Genomic DNA, 20,332 nt, shown 5'->3' with positions numbered 1-20,332 from the left:
TCTTGCCGTAAGTGCTAGTCCTCTGCAACGGGCTAAAATGGTCTGCGACTTGCTTGATGGGTTTTAATACCCTCCACTGGGAGGACTTTGTTATTAAGGAGCATCCATGTTATTGTAGTTCACAAAGCGCTCGAAAGTGCACCAGTACTTTGAATCTGTTGGTCCAAGAAACCACACAAGAAGCCCATGTTACAACATACAGTATAATCTGTATATATATACTGTACGACTGTATTAACTGTTAATGTTTTTGAACAACATAATTGTTTCTTTCCATTCGGTGGAAATTAGAAAAAAATAGCTTATTTTAAATTAATGCAGAAACGTTTTTCCGGTGTACTGACAATAAACAACATGCGTTTACTTCCCACACAAACCACCACCCTTAAATGCATTTGCCATCTTTGACATGACATTTTCTATTGAAATGCCAGATGCAATTACCCTTGGAAAAAAACAACAACTCGTCAGTCTCAGCTTTTAACCCATCCTGACTTAAATTTTCCCTTTAACTTCTTTCTATATAGCAAGTAGATAGAAACATACAGCTTGATCTGGCCTTACAGCAAACCAGTATGCAGTAAAGCCAGTGTTTTGATGGTCCACATGTTTTCATCCGGGAGAGTGTAGAGACATGTTCGGACTGTCTTGGTGTGATGTCATTAGATCTTGGGAGGTGGACACAGAGGAGCCTAGTTGAGGGGTCAGGATAGAGTTGAAAATGCCCTCCAGATCATAATGGTGAGTGGGTGTGGCGTCTGGGTGTTTTGGACGGTGCTGAAAGGCAGTGTGATGGGGTGGTGGGAGCGGGTCTGCTGCTCCCTGCCATGGCACACAGTATCCAGGGGAGCGGGTCTGCTGCTCCCTGCCATGGCACACAGTATCCAGGGGAGCGGGTCTGCTGCTCCCTGCCATGGCACACAGTATCCAGGGGAGCGGGTCTGCTGCTCCCTGCCATGGCACACAGTATCCAGGGGAGCGGGTCTGCTGCTCCCTGCCATGGCACACAGTATCCTGGGAGTCAGTTGGCTGAGCGGTGAGGGAGTCGGGCTAGTAATCCGAAGGTTGCCAGTTCGATTCCCGGTCATGCCAACTGACGTTGTGTCCTTGGGCAAGGCACTTCACCCTACTTGCCCTACTTGAATCTCCCTGTACTTACTGTAAGTCGCTCTGGATAAGAGCGTCTGCTAAATGACTAAATGTAAATGTAAAATGTAAATCCAGGGGAGCGGGGAGGGAGACAGAGGAAGCGGCTTCACACTCTTACCCAACGCCCTCAAAACGATCCGAGTTACCACGGGAAAACGCACGCGCACTGGAGCCTATACTATGCACGTACACATGGACTCACAAACATGGACAGTCTATTACAAGTGCCAGGTTTTCAGTACGGTACCTTCTTGCCTTCATATTGTGTGACTCTGCATGTCGTGCATGCACTGGCTCGGTTTATTCCACAACACCATTTTGAGATAAAAATGAGAGTGGATGTCCATGCACACACACAGATACACAGGCAATCATGTACGACCACATTTTAACGTTGGAAAAATATGTTGGAGCTTTCCAAAAAAATCCTAGGGTATAATGATGTTTACTGGATAAAATGGGAAGATTGATTATATGTGTTTACAATAATGAGTCCTCAACATGTGATTATGTTACAGAGCAAAAAAAGAAAAAAAAGAAGACATAAATCATAATTAAATTTGCCTTTAGAATATTTGATCAGCTATGCATTGTGCTGACAGTGTGTTCATGTCTGCAGTGTGTTTTTGTTACGTGGGTTTCTGTGTCTGAAGCGTGTGTGTGCATATGTGTTGCGATGAGTGAATGTGTTTGGGGAGGGTAGGCGAGGAGAGGAGAGGAGAAGGAGGCGAGACATGAAAACAAAACAGCCTAGCTGGTGTTCCAGGCATGCGGTAGAATGAGTCTCATTAGGAATTCACTGAGGTTTTCAGACGAGCGCCGCTACTGTTTTTTCGCTCCGGGCCAGACTAGCCTTTTTAAGCTGTGTGAGCCGCAGATAGCGAGGCGTAGCGTGTGCCCGCACAGCGCCGGCGGAGGAGGAGAGTGTCAGGGGTTTGGTTCAGCGGCGAGATGCAAGCGAGGCTGGGATGGTAAGGGGGGGGGGACTGTCCCCAGTTGATTGGCTCGGCCTCATTATCATTGGCAGTGGCCAGCCAGTTTAACGGTAATTAATCGCCAAAATCAGAGCAACCGCCTGAGGTCCGTTCCACGGCCACGGCCAAGTCTCTCCTGGTGGGATCGTGGCGAGGACAAATCCAGTCCGTTCGCCCCCCAAACCCCACAACACAGGATCAAGGGGATGGAACAGGAGAAGGGTGTAAGGGGAGCCCAGGGGCCCAGAGGGATGAAGGGAGGCAAGGGAAGACATGAGAAGAACAGTTTCGCAAAATGGGGCCGATGCGTGTGTCCAGCTGCCGTACTCTCACTGACCCCACTACACCACAAGCACACGCACCTGCACATTATGGGACAGCTGTTTGGGGTGGCATTGGGTGATCACTGACAGCAATACTTGGGGGGGGGGCATACCTTGCACTTTATAAGACCACACACTCAATCACCATAATCAGAGCTAAGGCTCGCTGCAGCAAGTTAATAAGTTAGCTGGTAAAATAGAACTATTATGTTCTGTAGGCATCTCCTGTTAGTTTGTAGTTAACAGTAAGCCCTGTTTAATCCTCTGAAAGACTACTGCTGTCCACGTTTAGGGTCACATTAAGGTAAATAAATGTTAAACACTGATTTTGCAAGCACATAACACACTAGCACCATGAGAACCCTGAACTGAAATATAAACTTTTTACACAGCGACGAAACGTCAGGCTCGGTATTGAAGTCATGAAGTCAGTAGTCTGCACGGTCCTGTGAAGCCTGTCCTGTCTTTGTCCCTCTCCTGTCAGACTGGGTATCAGAGGCTGGCAGCAAGCTAGATCCCCTGTGACTGGGCTTTCAATTATGAATGCTACCTCCGACAACCTCTGTTGTTCCACAGAGCATACACACCTATATCCCCGCCATCACTCATGTGTGACTTCAAGTATTGTCTGAAATGGCTCCTGCTTTCCAAATTAATTGTGGTTTTATCTCTCTTTCTCTCTCTCTCTCTCTCTCTCTCTCTCTCCCTCTCTCTCTCTTTCTTTTCTCTCTTTGAGATAAGAAGCTAGCAGAGAAGATGATGGTCTAAAAGTAAAGAGAGTTTCACTGAAACAAAACAATTAAAGTGTTGTCTTTGGAATGTCAGGGTGTCCCACTATTTAGTTTTTAACCTTTTCCTATCTTCCACAGAGAAGTGCTGAATCACACCCATGATCTTGAGAGTTCTCAATGGAATGAACTGATTGAAGTGTTTTCTTTATGAACTTTGGCAAATTACATTTGGGAACTTGTATGTTTGCTTTTTGAGTATGATATTGAATTTCAGTAAGCTCTGTCATGATAACATCCTTACTGTTAACTTCATTGAAAAGTCATTACTCTCCTGAAATCAGTCTTGGTGTTTCCCCAGGGAGGAATGTAATCAGAACCAACTGTAATTTGGATTGACTCACAGTTACTAGGCAAACACCTCCACTGACAGCTGTTGGCTTAACTTTAATTGTTCCTTCATAAGTGCTACTTACAGTAATTGTTTTCAGCGTTTTGGGGGGGGTATGAAGCATAACATGAAAATCATTCTCTGTGTCAGAGATGGCACAGGTGGCTTTATCAAGAGAAATAGTTCCTTTCCCCACACATTATACAGGAATGAAATGCAATCAAACATGGTTTATAGAGGGATTAAATCTGATTCAGAAAACAGTTCACAGTTCTCACTCAACCAATTATGGTATGGAGAAAGTAACATCTTTATCATCTGAGCTTCCTACTATATACTGTACAGTACACACACTCTCAAACACACACATACTGCATACAAACACCGGTGTTCACACGCCACGAAAACACACCAGTTTAGTCCGTATTCCGCAAAACCAAAAAATCGCGTCGATACATCAACGTCCTCATATGCCAGGATTCCCCATCCTAAACCCATTTTCTCTCTTCCTCAGTTCTGGTGCGTTTTCATACTGCCAGCTAAGATGCCATGAGCGCTCTCTGTGTTTCTGGAGCATACTATTGTTGCGAATTTGTGCGTGGGTTACTCTGTGTGCTTAACATACAGCTGAGATGACAGCCATAGCGTTTACCTTGATCAACAGCTTGCTTACAGATTTGAACCACTTGGCTCGGGCCATGCATGGGTTGAGAATCACACAAGTAGGAGGCTTATTTGAACAAGCTAATCTGCCTAGAACACCAGAATGACATGGTTGACACACATTTGGTTGGAATGGGCTTTTTTTTCCTCATCCGGGGATTGAACATGAAACAGACACAGCGATTCAGATGTTTGCAGTACAACACAGAAACGGGACCTTTCTCTGTGTGTGTTTGTGTGTGTCTTTGAACATCATCCATCAGGGTAGTTTGCTAGCCAAATTTGCATTCCTCAAGTGTGTGTGTGCTCGGAATAATTTGGTTCTAAATGATGAGAGAGAAAGACAGAGAGTGAGTGAGAGAGAGAAAGTGAAAGAGAGAAAGAGAGAGAGAGAGAGAGAGAGAGAGAGAGAGAGAGAGAGAGAGAGAGAGAGAGAGAGACAGAGCCAGAATCCAGATGGCATTGCATGGTTTGTGTGTTCTTTCTAGTTTGATTTTTAAGTTCTTTATTTGAAATGAGTGTGTTATGTGATGTTGCAGTACCACAAAAATCTATGTTTTCTTCTAAATCTAAAGAGTATAATTCCAAATAATCTGGATTAATTAGATATTTAAATAAATGAAAAAAGAACAGATTTGTGTTTACTTTATATTACTGTAAAGTACTGGTTTTAAAAGCCAGATGAAAATCAATGTTTTCACTTTTTTTCTGCAGTGTCAAAAACAGTAACAGCTGCTGTATCAGAATTGTTTTTTAAACAGCCCCACAAAGCATTTTGTTCTGCACAAATATTTATCCCTATTACAGATTTGTTTTAATCTGGCAGCACCTTTGCCGCATGTTGCACACAACAACTGTTTCCCTGTTGTTAAATAATTGACCCCCCCTCTCTCACACACACAGCCCTCCCCCAGTTTCAAAGACCCCAGAATCCTACTATTTGGGTGTCAAGCCACATGCATGTGTATATCTTAGAGGATACATCGGGTGGTTGTCTTGTGTAGGGGGTGCTGTATTGCAGTGCAGTGGCAGTGTAAATGCATTAGTCTAATCTGATGTCATTATGCTGGGATTGGGATGTGCACCAGCACCTTTCATCAGGCTTCCTCTCTGCGTTGTCTGTCTTTATCTGCTGTTTACGCAATTATATTACAGGGCCTGAGGTTTCAATGCCCACTCTCTGCTGTCTGGATTAGGCATACATACAGTACACAGACACACAAATGCATGCACACACACACACACACACACACACACACACACACACACACACACACAAATAAACTGCATACACACTGCATATACACACTTGGAGGTGTGCATGGGCTGATACACAAATTGCATAAATTGCACACACACACACGCACACACACACGCACACAAACACACACACTGGAGTTTTCACTTCTATCTCAGGCCGTACACTTGATCCTGACATTTGTTTAACACGCCCTCCCTGTCTGTCCCCGAGGATAACAGTGTGAAGAGTGTCATACTCCACACTCTTTGTTCAAATATGCTCTACCCTTCCTTTTTTTATTAGAAACATATAACGGTGCCATTGTAACAAACAGAGGGACAGTTTGGTGAAGGAGAGATAAAGCCTTCTCAGGACTCACAGTGAAATACAGCATGCGTACGATAAAACTGTCAGAGAATTAGTCCTAGAGAAGACAGGACACCCTCTACTTGATGTGTTGTCATTTCATTTCAGTTTGTTTGGAAATTCCAGCGGCATCGTGGACAGATACAGAACACATGGCAGACGGATACACGGTTCATTCTGTCGGACCATGATAAACTTTGAGAGTAAGTTCTGAGGCAGGATCAGGCTGGGAGAGTTTTGAATTAACAGATTCTGGGGCGTGACAACTTCCTGGCACCCCGACTGTTAGCGGTAGTCTTTTGATGTCTCCACGAAATGCATCAGAAGTTGTGCAATTTAGTGTGCACAGCATTGTAGAAAGAGTGTGAAAAAAGGAAAATATAAATACATTAAAAGAGTACAAAGTGTCTTGGTCACTTTCTACTCTTTCTAGGTGGTAAAGCACCTTGTTATGGGGCTTGCCATTGCCTGAATCATGACTGTCTTTCATCCAGTCATGAGCCATCAACACGGACCCACTTGTTTGGGTGAAGATTGGCTTATTGGGTTGTTCTGGGCACATTTAGTTAATTATAATTTTTTTGTTTTTAGTTTGGTCTTGTTTGGTGGATGACCACTCACTCCACTCAGTTTTCCAAATACAGTATAATGTGTTTATGTTAAACAAGGAATTACAAGGGTCCTTTCAGTTCTGCGCAGATGTAAAAGGCAATAGATTCTTATTTTGTGTTGGGAGACTAGTTTGTCTTTAGATGTTGAGGTTTTCCCCTGTGTTCCTTGGGGATTGTGTTCACCACCAAAACCAAGACCAAAAAAAATGAAGGACTATTTGTGTTTGTTCTTACAACCTTTGACAGAGGTTTTGGTGAAAACACCTTGTGATTGCGTGATGTGGATCAGGAAACTCCAGTTGCTGTTTGATTAGAGCTCGGAGACTGGAGCTATTCTGCTCCTCTTCTTGGCCAGTGTGAGCTGTCCTGTGAGCAGCATCTCTGGCGGGCTCCACAGTGCGACGCGGCTCCCCCTGTGCGGTGAACAGCAGTGGACAGAGAGACAGGGGGCTGCAGGTTTTGTCCTCCCCTTCACAGTGCCAACTCCAGCTGTCACACATGGAGACAATGGAGAAAGAGGAGGTGGGGGGGTGGGGGGGGCTTTGAATAGAAAAAATAAATAAACTGGAGAGCCCCCTCCATCTCGTTCTGAATCACCCCCCCTCCCAGACTCGTCATCTGCATTTGACAGGACGCTCCCCCTCCTCCACCCCTCCACCTCCTCTGTCTTTCTTCACGCCCCTTTCTCTCTTTCCCCCCTGTTTTCTATAATCCTCCTCTCTCCCTGCTTAGTGCAGCTGTTGCCTGCCATAAGATCATTTTCCCTGCCTGATAACTAATTAAGAGTTTTAAGGGATTTTGTCTTAATATCAAACTTTCCTTGACTTTCCCTCTGTCCTTGATGGTCTGCCTTAAAATAATAAGAGAATTTTGTGTTTAATTTGGTACTTTCTCATTGAAGGAGAAAGCCCCCCCTCCCCTTGCAACCCCCCCTTCCCTGCTTCTAATCTGAACGGATATATCAAATAGAAAGTGATAAATAAAAAAGTTATACTTAATAAGGAGTAGCCTGTCTTTTTCATGAATATTCATTGATTCTTCATACCTCCTTTTATATTCATGAAATGAATTCAGATAGAGAGGCAGCTATAGGAAAATGGAGCTTCAAAACACTAATTCACACACAGGGCACTGAGACCCCAAGTAGCTTAACAAATGAGTGACTAGCCTGATGTCCATTCATGTGCCCCCTCAGTCCACAAGCCTATTAGCCAAGCAACCCTCCTTGAACATTCACTGTCGACAACATGTGGAGGCATCACTATAGCAACCAGTGGATATGACATGTGCAACAGACAGGGACTCTAGAGCAGCTAAATAAAAGGAGGGGCTCAGCCTAGCTCTAAATGATCGCAAAAAAAACAACCAGTCCCCCCTCGCTTTTCATTGGCATAGAAGCACTGAAAGGACTCGCTAGGCACATTCTTGCGAGGCTCGGAAAATCAGACGGGCATATCCCACATTCTCCTCCTTTTTATTTTCTTCGCTTTTTTTTATTATTCTCCATCTTCGTTTCGAAGCATTTGAAGGCACTGTCTTTTGTTGCGCTGGAGGCGCGCGGGACACTGGCCGGGGAACTTTTGGGGAGCGGATTGAGTGGGCGGCCAGGACGCAGTTTGGTCTGGGGTTTGCGGTTTGGGAGCTGCGGTTTCCACTGTCTTAGTATGCCCACTGGAATACAAGATAAACCCTCTTCTATACACTGCCAACCATCTGACCCCCGACTCAACATGGATTTAGGTAATTATACTCGTGCCGGGAATCATTATGTATTTTCGATCGAGCAAGATTGCAATGCGGCAAATTGCTTAAATATCTTGTTTGTCGTTAGACTTGTCCATTTATTGCATGTGCTGGAAAACAATATATATTTTAGGCACGTTTGTCATTCAGATTTCTTGCCATTTCTTGGTTAGCAGTTTGTCTGTTTATACCGGCCCAATGTCGAGACACGAGGCACCGTGGATGCCACTTGCCGTCGGGATAGGCAATGTAAAAAAATATCCATATTTTGGGGTCCTTTTCTGTATCAGCAATAAGAAACTACTTGCATAAACATTGCGGGGAAAAGCAGGGCTAGTTGAGTCCTGTAGACTAGTCTCCAACCAGCACATCTGTCTGCTGAAGTTTTTGTTCAGGACTCATTCTGATATGAAGACTAAAGGATACTTTGGAGTTTTACCAAGGATCTATGCCCATCACAGGGAGGAGTTTGACTTCAATTGAGTGCAAAATTATATTTTACATAGCATACTTGATTTGAAGTAATATTTTCTTTATTTTACCAGGGTCCACAAGTTGACTAATGCCAAATTCTAGCAACAATGTATAGGCCCATGACATTTTATTGAATGATGTAGAGGATTTTTTAAGTGGCAAAAAAACTAACACGTATGATGAAATACAAATAAAATTGTGGAATCTAATCTTAAATATTATGTAGCTTAAATATTCAATTGGAATGTAAGTATTTACAAAATAGAGAAAGGCAATGTAAGACAATAAAATAATGATGGTGGCAAACAATCAACTTTCAGAACAAGTAGGATATTAGATGCCCGTTATGAACATTGTATAGAAAAAAAAGAAATGATTATTTATCAAGATGGGGGTTGTTGGGTTTTTGGTTCTGGTGTGTTTGGGGGGGGGGGGGGGATCACTTCTTGAAGGTATTGTGATATGAGGCTGAATGGACAGCCGACCACCCCTTTGGCCTCTCACACTGTGACCTTAACTCAATCATTTGAATAAGCCACAGCCACCGAAATCCATCTGCCCTTTGTCTTTTTCTGAGATTTGCTCATCCAATAGAGAGAAAGAGAGAGAGAGAGAGAGAGAGAGAGAGAGAGAAGGAGAAAGAAGGGTTTGAGGAAATGGGAATGAGAGAAAGAGAGAGAGAAAAAGGCAGGAAAAAATGAGAAAATAAAAGGGTATAAATACTTAATCGACCATCCTCTTAATATTTGATCCAATACGTTAGCAGTCACAAGATATGTGTCTCTCATCTAAATTGACAAATTCCATAAGTGTTGAGAAATTATTAGGATTGAAACCATTGGTGTTAGCAGTCTGTGGAACACATCACATTTTCTGCCATCACCCAGAATTTTGGAAAGTGTTTAGTATTTCTTAGAGTGTACAACTAAATAGGCAAAAAGGTATCTTACCTTACTCATTCAGAGATTGGTCATTACAATTAGCAAACGATTGTTTATTATCTACCCGTTAGTTGGACTTAAATTTGGTGAAAATAAATATATGTAGGATGAAGGTAATAATAAATATCAATATATTTGTATGCAAAAACATTTCTATCAAAATGTATCAAATGTATCTTTGAGTGTACTGCTCTTTCATTAGTTATAATTCTGTGTACGTTGTCTCAAATTAATTGTCAATTTGCAAGTCCAATTACTGTATGTTCAGAGAAATTTTGATTCTCTCTAATGTCTTTCTCTGTCTTTTTCTCTCTTTTCCTAATCTCACTTTTTCTTTGTCTGCATACAATTTTAACCATCAAACCAATTTCTTCCTCTCTGACACATGAAAGGTTATGGCGCAGAGGAAATAGCATGTAGTGATAATTTCTAACTGAATCCATAACACTAATTTCAAGCCATTCATTAAATACAGTACAACATAATACTAAGTGATTTATATATGGTATAATTATGTTATATCAATGCAGAGGTAAATAAGTCTTTTTTTAAGCCATTATGTTAATGTTTCATTTCTGGATATATCTGAGGATATATTAGAAATTAATTAGAGTAATAAATCATACATATTTACCACATGGAAAAAATACTTTATTGTAATCTCCTTTCTTTCTCCAAACTTTCATAGAACAAAAATACACTTTACCAACAAATTGCAATTTATTTTAATGGGTTTTCTTAGAGGCTGGTGTGAGTTTACATGTGTTTATCTTTGGAAAGCATCAGGGCAGGAAATTGGTCTGTTTCATCATTAAACATTGCAAAATTTGCCAATGTTCATTGAATGAGAGAACTTCGTAACATCACCAAATCTTTCTTTCTTTCTTCTCTCTCTCTCTCTCTCTCTCTCTCTCTCTCTCTCTCTCTCTCTCTCTCTCTCTCTCTCTCTCCCTCCCTCCCTCCCTCCCTCCCTCCCTCCCTCCCTCCCTCCCTCCCTCCCTCCCTCCCTCCCTCCCTCCCTCCCTCCCTCCCTCCCTCCCTCCCTCCCTCCCCCCCTCCCCCCCTTCCTCTCCCTCCCTCTCTCTCTTCCTCTTTCTTTCTTTTGGTCTCATTTACCGGGGTTTCAACAAGAGACCCTCCAGACCTCTGGTTGTTGTTGAGCATCTCGGGAGTTGATTGAGGCTGTCAGTCAGGGGGCCAGAGCTGTTGTGATCAGGCGAGACTGTTATCAAACCAACATGGTAATCACTGTTTACATGTCTAGGTGACCTCAGCCTTCATACAATAACGGAAGGTTAAACATTGAACGTTATTGACAGTAAATTACTTTGTATAGTGTAAAAACGGAATTCGGAGCACTTATTGTAATGTTTTACTTCATCCTTCAGCACTCATGTAAAGAATGATGATTTGCATGTCTGTTGTAAATTTGGTACGTTGTTATTTCACATTCAGGTGATTAGAATGCACAAATATGTGGGAACAGACTGATTGTAAGGCCGATAATCCAGTCTTTCACACACATTTCAGTCCCTCTGTCTAGTAGTGCTAAAGCCCACTGAGAAGCAGCTATCTAACCTACACAGGGGCCCTAGCACAGGACAATACCTCACCATACTCAGGGGCTTAGCCTTAGCTATCTGAGGTGGGGTGCTGGAGGGGGGGGGTTAACATCACTGACAATCCCCACTCTAGTACACTGGCTCTGGGTTTTAGGCCTAAATCGGGACCGCCCCCCCCTCTATTCCCGACACACACACTGTCTTTCAAACCTTCCCACTTTAACAATTAGCTGGGTGGGGGTGGAGCCAGACCTCTAATCCAGCCAAACTCAAGACAAGAGAGGCTAATTAGTGACAAGCTTTTAGTGTCCAAACCTCCTGTAACTGCTCAGTGGCATGCCAGCCGATGCCAAGACAGAATGGGTCGTAAATATGGGTGTATAGACCCACCCAGTGTGTCGACTGGTGCTGGACAGGGGCGGATAATAAGGAAGGAGTGGGATTGAATGCCCATTGTAAAACTGCTATTAGCTCTAGCTAATGAGTGGGCCGGAAAGGCGATGGTTGTGGGAGGAGAGTGGGTGTAGGTAAAGGATAGACCAGGAAGGACCACAATGGGACCAAAATGCAAAGAAAGGCTTTATTGTTTGATGAAACAATTGGCAGTTTTGTTTTAGAATTTCAATTTTTTTCATAAATCAATTTTTTTTTTTTTATGTTTAACTTGTTTTCTGAACTCGTTTACTGTTTCAAGCCTCGTGGTCAGTGGTTGTTAGAGTGTGTGTATGAGTTTGAATTGACCTATGTCCTCTTATTTATATATACAGTAGTTGTTCAGTAACACTGAGATACAGTGCATCAGCCTTTTATGGACCAACTGAATTAACAAACTCTCTGTAGGCTGCCTAGAGTCAGGCCATTCCTACCTCTCTATCTACCATTATCCATCCAAAAATCCTAACAAACGCGTGTCTGTGTTCCTCCAGAGGGGCAGTCTGACCCAGATCCCTGTGGTGAAGGAGACCAGGGTGGAGTCAGGCCAGTTCCTGGTCCTCAGCGTCCTCTCCATGCTCTTCATCCTGGGCGTGCTGGTCTCCTCTGGAGCCCTCTTCTTCCTCCGTCAGCGCTCCCACCTCCAAATGAAGGAGAAGCTGGTCAGCCTTGGGACTGACACCGGCGCCGATGCCACCGCAACCTATCAGGTAAGAGTCCTGCCCCCCTACCATCGCGTCATGTGGAAGGTCACCCCGCTCTCTCTCTGGGAGAGCGAGCATCTCCAGTTAGCCTCAGCGTGTGTTAAGTGTGTGTGTGGTATTTTGATTTAATGGACTTCTAAGAAGAACCTACCGTTTGATTTCATTTCATTTAATCATCCGAGGGCTGTATATTCTCATAAATGCAGTTGAGCTATTTATATAGGAAAAATACAGTAAATTCCGGTCCTCCTCGCTAGAGCACGTGTACCATCCTGAAAATACACAAACGCACGTATGCTGTGAGCGGTAGGAAAGGTGCCTGGTTGGCAAGCTGGAAGCAGGCTGTTAGCAGGCTGAGGGAGCAGGTTACAGGCTGACCTCTCTCCTCCATTCCTCCAGGGCCAGCGTGGCGGGGCCAGTGGGGCGGGGCCAGGCAGCGGGGCCAGGCAGCGGGGCCATATTGATTTAGCGACAGGGGCTCAGCTGGGGCCCGGCAAGGCACTCAGAGCAGACCTGCCCGCCATGTTAACGCTCTCAATATTTAATCAGCTCCCCGCACGGTTGCCTTCCCGTATAGATGTGGGGATGTACACTGGGGTGATCGAGAGAGCAAATTAGTTTTCTTCATTTCAATTTCTCATATTTTCTTTTATATACGGTATGCCATGAATATATATCATTGATGTATGTTACCTATATTATAGACATTCAAGTGTGATTGCCCTATTTCCAACATTGCATGCTGTGGCGTATTAGCTCTCATGTCAATATTATTATTATTATGTCACTACTGACATGAACACTAACAGCTAACGATGCAGTCAGGGAGCAAAGAGAACGTAGACTCACTCTTTCTCATTGCACTACTAAAAGGGGCTTTTGTACTGTGTGGACGAGCCACCAATCTCTACTCCTATTTTGGACTTCTTTGGTCTCTTCTTGCTCCATCCCCTGTGTGTGTGTGTGGGGGGGGGGGGGGGGGGGGGGGGGGGTTGAGGGTTGGTTGTACAGCACTCCCTCCCCCTTTTGCCGTTGAAAGATACAGTACATCACATTAGGAGTCTGCTACTTCACTGTATGCAGTCATGTAATCATTCCAGTGTTTTACAACACATAAGTGACAACTGTCTAATAATGATTGCATATCACATAGACTGCCTCTGGAAACCACTGCACTGTGGCTCATTACATGATCAACTGGAGAATGTACCAGTGGGTTTTGTGATGGAGACGCTGTACTGTATATGTAGTCCCAAGTCTTAAATGCTTGAGGCAGTCAGAACCTCCTCATCTATCTTGGTCACTCTACTCTGAGCTTGACTGAGGTGTAGAGATGCAAGAGACACAGGATAAATAATTTGGTGGGAGCTGTATATTAGGCTGGGGGCCGTAACCCATGGGATGTCTGCAGGCTGATGATCAAGGCTTCATACAATATACAGACCGGCCCCCGTCACAGCTTACAGGGATGGATCCCCTATGAATGAAATATATCCCTATGAAGCCGTAGATCAGGAGATAGTACACGCGATGCAGGAGATGGTTTTAGTCTCCGTCCGACTCTACTCCCCTGGTTATTAATTGGGTATGGAGATATGTGTGTCTTTGTCTGGACTGGTTTTCCAGCCTGAGCCATACACGGTAGAGCCAGCTGATCCCTACGTCTGTAATGGTGAAATATCCTCGTCGGAGATAAGGCTGACATTATCAGCTGGGGGGGATCGGTGTGTGTGTGTCCTTCTGCACTTGTGCTGGTGTTTCTCTGTGTGTGCTTACGTGTGTGTTTATGTGTGTGGGTGGGAGGGAGGGGAGGGAGTATGGGATTTGATAAGATTGCACCCTTCAAACAATGAGAGATGGGGGTTTTTCTTCTTCCCTCGTTTCTCTTTCTCTTTTTTTTTTGATTGGGGTAGAAAATGACTGGCTGGCTAGATAACGCCCAGCTCAGAATCCGTAATGGGGCGTCTGTGCACAGGGGCATGATGGGAGAAAAGCAGAATCATTTGGAGGGGAGCGATATTCTCCCAGCGATGCAGGGGTCTTGTTTCATGCATTGCCACCGAATAAAAGGAGAAACAGACATACGATATGAGTCCAGATGCCAGAGTAAAACTGTCCTGGTGAAGAGAATATCCAGCCTTTCATCTCCTAGTAGCTTTGTAGCTGTACTGTAGGGTAGCTGTGGGCAGAGTTAAAAAGATCCCATTGGATTAAAGTATTGATTCCCTGTAATGTTTTAATCTCTTTGAGAGACGGAGCAGAAATGTAAGGCATCTCAACACGTGCGTGGTCTTTTGAACGCGTGCTTCCAGGTTTCGTGTTCTGTCTTGGCTGTTACTCTCATTAATGAAACACAATGTCCAAAAATTATAATTGCAGTCCTCCTCGAAAATACAAAAAAAAAAAGATTTTTCTTTTAATTTGAATAGTCAGTTTGTTTTAGCGTTCACAGAATAGCGTCACCTCATGGATGTTTATTGTACTTGTAAATGCTATCGTTACAATGGTACCTATAGTCCACCTGTTTGCCTGTTTTATCTAAAGGATTACGATGGAAAGGTCCCAAAACTAAACCAGAAATCTAAGAATCCCCCCATGCTCACAGTCTTGACTGACCAAAGAGGTCTGGCAGGTGCTCCTAAACCGTTACCAACCCCTCCCCTCTCCCTCCTCCCCCCTCCCCCCTCCCTCCTCCCCCCTCCCCCAGGAGCTCTGTCGCCAGCGCATGGCGGTGCGGACCTCAGAGCGCGTGGAGCGCCCGGAGACGCGCCTGGAGACGCGGCGTCACTCGCGCCTCAACAGCGTGTCGTCCCAGTTCAGTGACGGGCCGGCCGGCAGCCCCTCGGCCCGCAGCAGCACCTCCTCCTGGTGCGAGGAGCCCGTCCCCTCCAACATGGACATATCCACCGGTCACATGATCCTGGTAAACACTTCCTCTTTTCCTCATGCGGTACCTTTATGACAGGGAAACGTCTTCTAGACTGGCCGAGAGAGATTCGTTTAGAACGGATATGGCCTTGAAATGGGATGTCCTTTTCATAAAGTGTTTGGTGCCAACATGGATGGTTATTTGAGCTCTTTGTGTACCGTCTTCTCCCTTTGTTGACAGCCACCAGCTTGCTATCTGTTCATCTGTCTGGATTTTCTTTTCTTTTTTTTATCTCTCTTTGCTTCTCTCTATCCTCCGCATATCAGTTATCTTTTTTTCATGTCCATCTGTCTCCTTTTTGTATCTCTCTCCTTCTTTCTCTCTCTCTAGCTTTCTCTCAGCCGGCGTGTCTCTCTCCCTCGTTCTCCCTCCGTCTTCTTCATCCCTCTTTCCTGCTTCTCTCCCTCTCTGTTTCCCCTTTACGGCACACTGTCGTTCCCTGTCCCTCCCTCCCTCTCTGGGTCTGCAGAGCGCACAGTGACAGTGATGTTGCTTTGTAGGATGAGAGCGTCGCCAAAGTGAAATATCATTACCCAGCTGATTGTCAATTGTAACATTTCACATTTTTGTTTGGTTTGGTTTTGGAAAAAGGGCTCAGACTGTCCCTCAGGGAACCCCCCTCTGTTCCGCGGCACAATGGATTGTTTTAATTTTGCACAACTTTTCTTTCATTCATTTGAGACAAGCTTGATAAAGGAGATGGATAGATGCCTCACAGTGTTTTCTTTAATGGGAGGAGAATTCATCACAGTGCATGTCTAGCTTTTTGTATTGGGCGTCTATAATGAATGAGAGTGAGTTTGAGTAATGGCGTATGTTGAGTGGGGAAGTAGATGTTTTTTTTTTGCAATCGTCAAGGTTTGTTGAGAGGACACTTATGAAAACAAATGAATAGAAATGTATTTTTTCTTTAGCGTAACAATAGTAACCAAATCACTATCCATTTGTTGTTCTTATCTGAAGCTACCAGATTCTCTTTAGAATTTAAGCAAAATGCTACAATTCACTAAAACGATGAAGGCATGTCTCACTCCTTTTCGACTAGGTGGTGATTGACATGAAGATGTTGTGTTTGTCTTTTGAGGCCCATTCCCATCCCACGTGAAACCATGTGTGAGATTGCCTTGTTATCGCCAATCCCATACCAGTTCTTTTCCATCTTTTCGCTATCTCTCTGATCTCTTTCCCTCTCGCTCTCACTCTCTCTCACTTACTTCCCGCCTCTCTCTTTGTCCATCTCTCTTTAGGACTGGAATTCCTCTTATTCTTATTCTTTTTTCTCTTTGCCCGTTCTCTCTCTCCCCCTCTCTTTCTCTCATAGACTGTCTTGCTCTCTTTATCCATCTCTCTCTCTCACTGGAATTCCTGTTGAGTTGAGTGGGAAGATGACTTTCTGTTTTGTGAAGAACTCATGCTATGGGTCCTAGAGAGCACACTCACACACACACACCATCACACACACTTGTTCTTTCTCATACACACACTCACACACCCTCGTATCCCTCACTCTGCACCCCCTATTTGATTGACCAGACAGATCTGCCCCTTAAGGATAGACTGAATACAATCACACACCTGGCAAAGCAATCACTTTCCAGCACTGCGGAGTTATGCTGATGTAAGAACCTCCAGGTTTGGAACCGGAGCTGGAGACGGTGTGTTTGATGCTCTCTACTCTCTCAGCAGAAGAGGAGATCTGATCCAGAGGCTATTTACTGCTCCAACAGAGTTTTGCTGCTTTTGTTTCCCTATAAATATTGTAAGACTATACATTTGTATACCCGTTGTTTCTGTGTCCTGCATCCACCACTGCAATAATAAGGTCATTAGACCTCATTAGAAATTATTTTGGACTCTTTGAGGTCCAAAATAAATGAATCTGTTCGCTACCTATTTAAAACAAATAATCAATAGACCCTTGGCAGTGATAACATTTTCAGTTATAGTGCCACAAGCATGTTTTTCAGCACCATGGAGAGCTCCCTACTGTAATAGCTGCTTCCCATCTGACCGGGTGAACACATTCTAACTCCATTCACTGTACAGCACAATAAGTGGGTCCTGATAAGAGACCCACTTATTGAGGGGCTGTTTTGTTATTAAGTGTTAGTCTTAAAATTCTATCAAGGTCAAGGCGTGTTCTCTCTTTGAGATTTCCTCACGTTCTCTGGGAGTGTGTTCATCATCATGTTTCCCATTGTCCAGTAGATATGGTCTTGATGTTGATCTGGTTGCTGCTGTTGCCATGCCCCCCTTCTCCCTACACACAGACATGACTCTGTAGGCCTCCATTCAGAAAATCAATAGCTAGCTCGAGGCGGCAGTCCAACATTTTGATTACTTATTTCCCCTTCTTATTAAATATTTTCTTCAGAGACTGGGGGACAATAACGTCAATTTTTCATAGTTAAGTGAATTTTTACAATTATTATCCAAGCCCTAATGGATATGACCTTTTGCTAATATGAACCTAGGTCACCTAAACATATTAAGTGATTACAAGTATGGCATTTTTTGACAGTGTAGACTGTATGCACCACAGTGCTTTGCATGAGCAGTAAACACATGACCATGAACAAGTAAGTCCAAAGAACTTGAATAACATATCTCATACAATAACACACAAACCTCACCCCCCATGTATATATTCAGTTGGTTGATATACAGTGTTTGTATGACAGGGACATAAAGAGTGGCCTGGTGTACCTGTTGTGTGTGGCTCCCGTTGGGATCTAATGAAGGTACTTGCAGCTGGCCTGCGCTGCTTGGGAGGATTACACATTGTTTCCTTGACACCCAGGCATCCCAGCAGCCCCTCTGATTGGCAGACATAATCCCCTCCTTTCACTAAAGCCCCGTCACCCAGACTCTGGAGAAACGATATGGTTCACTGCGTCCCCTAGAAACACCCTGGCTGATAAGGGCCATAATAAAAATACAAAAAATACAAAAAAAGCCTGGAAAGAGAGAGTATAAAAAAGTGAGATAGAGAGAGAGTGTTTCTGAATGTGTTTTGGTTCAGGAGTAGAGCATCATTATATAAATTGCATGCAATTCTGGTGCTGGTTCTCGGAGTAGAAAGATCAAATATTTACTAATGTGATGTGGATGGGTGGTGTGTGTGTGTGTGTGGTCTGCGGGCAGGAAAGGTGGGGGGGGCTTGTTCACACTGTCAAGAGGACAGGATGACTGTCTGAGTGTCCGAGAGGCAGCAGGCATTCCTTTCATCATGGATGACACCACTGTACCCATGTCATGCAGATGTGAGTGTGCTGCATTTAAGGCAATGGAAGAAAATGTTACCGCAAAGACATACAGGTTGAGAATGTGCCCATCGGACATGGATCCACTTATATTTGTATAGATGTACTATTTAAATTTGAAGTCTTGAAGTCCATGTTTGACTAAATCCATGTGGGTTTGTCCCAGTAGAAAGTTAAATCTATATTCTATTACATATCCATAGACCAACTACACAGATATAACCTCTGTTACTAGATACAAACAGAAACCTTCTCACTTGAAGTCTCTCTAGGTTTAGCTGAAGTACAATAAATTATATTTAGTTCTGAATTATTGCTGTGATTTATTGGAGGATAAATAACACATTGGAAATGTAATGGTTGGTTAGAACGACCTGTTTTAGAATCCTTTTTTATTACAATATAAAACCATTTAATGCTATATACAGTACAACCTTTATTCCAGGTAAAACCGATATGTTATACTGTGGTGACAAGAAAGGTTCCATATGGATAGAACCTTTACTTTTGATCTATCACTGCCACGGTACAGTGCTCTTCTAATCAAAATCCCTTCTTCTTTCTCTGAGGGGAATTGGATGAGGCTAGAAAAGACTTCTATCACAATCTTTATCCCAATAGAGTTTTTCTTAAAGAAGGCTTGAACCTCATTGAAAAATGAGCCATTATATAGGCTACATGTGGCATATAGGCTTATACCTGTAGATATCAGTTAGTTTTTTTTTACCAAGATGAATGTCAGTCTTGAGGGAGACTAATTGTCCATTGACTGCTGCTAATCCTCAAGCACATTTCTATGTGTTGTCTGTCTGGAGACTGTATTTGTATTGTTTAAGAAATGCACTGTACGCTTCTTTTGATTGGCAGAATGAAATGAGCCAAAGATAACAGGCGAGCATTGTGTCAGCTCTCCCTCCCAACAAACCTTCAGTGTCTTTCATAGCCTATAAGCGCTGGGTATCGCTTTCATTGTATTACCCAGCTGACCCCCCCTCCCCTCCCTCCATACCCCCGACATCGGTTTATGAGTCTGTAATCTTCTGCTTCGCACAATGGTGGACTCATCCATTTAACCCTATGGGGAGGGGGGTGTGGTGGGGGGGAGGTGAGGTGCGTAAGCCAGCACTGTGTCCACTCTCACCCCGGCTCCAACCCTCTAAGCTTCCTCCATAAGACTTGGCCCTGGTTTGCCAGGAGAGTCGCTTAACGCCGCCCCCCCCCCCCCCCCCCATCCTTCCCCTCCATACCTCCTCACCCCTACCCCTCCTCTTTCTTTTTTTCTTTGTCTCTCTGGCGAATTCAATTTCGTCTTTGCCGAGCGACGGCTTAAATGTAGACAATCTTATCAGGGCCGGTGCAAGCGCTTGAGAGACGTGATTGAAGCACCCCTGAAGTGTTTCCAATGCAGACAGACCTTTCAGGATTCTTAATTGTGGGTGTGTGTTTTCTTTTTTTTTTTGGAGCCAACACACACTCACTCACAGACACCGGCACAAACACACACACACACATCCATCACTTCCACAGCCCACCCTCCTCCTCCTCTTCCTCCTCCCTCTAATGTTTACACCAACCATGGAGAAGCTTAGCATGATAATACTCCATAACACCTAATCATAGCTTTAAAGGAAACTGACTGTCTGACATGGGTTTAGCATTTTGCTCCAGTTGGTTCAGTGGGATGGTCTTTGAAACGTCTTCAAATACAGCAAATCTTAATACTGAAGCTCCTCTCTGCAATCCAGGTGCAAAGTCAAATATTAGAAGTCTCTTCTTTTCTCTCCATGGTGCTATTCTTGTCCTAGATGCTCTAACAATCAGTACATCTACCCGGCTCCT

General features: G+C 43.9%; 1 protein-coding gene across 1 annotated transcript in view; it reads left to right on the top strand.

The window, feature by feature from the left end:
* Positions 1-20,332, top strand: part of ptprn2 (protein tyrosine phosphatase receptor type N2) — a 95,529-nt gene that overhangs the window by 60,092 nt on the left and 15,105 nt on the right. Inside the window, exons 12-13 of the mRNA XM_067252212.1 lie at positions 12,092-12,307; positions 15,009-15,224. Coding sequence (XP_067108313.1) covers positions 12,092-12,307; positions 15,009-15,224 — 432 coding nt within the window. The remainder of the gene's footprint in view (positions 1-12,091; positions 12,308-15,008; positions 15,225-20,332) is intronic.

Source organism: Osmerus mordax, chromosome 15 (assembly GCF_038355195.1).
Source record: "Osmerus mordax isolate fOsmMor3 chromosome 15, fOsmMor3.pri, whole genome shotgun sequence".
NCBI classification, from domain to species: Eukaryota; Metazoa; Chordata; class Actinopteri; order Osmeriformes; family Osmeridae; genus Osmerus; species Osmerus mordax.
The sequence above is the reverse complement of the archived record's forward strand: the minus strand, read 5'-3'. Positions and strand labels throughout refer to the sequence as shown.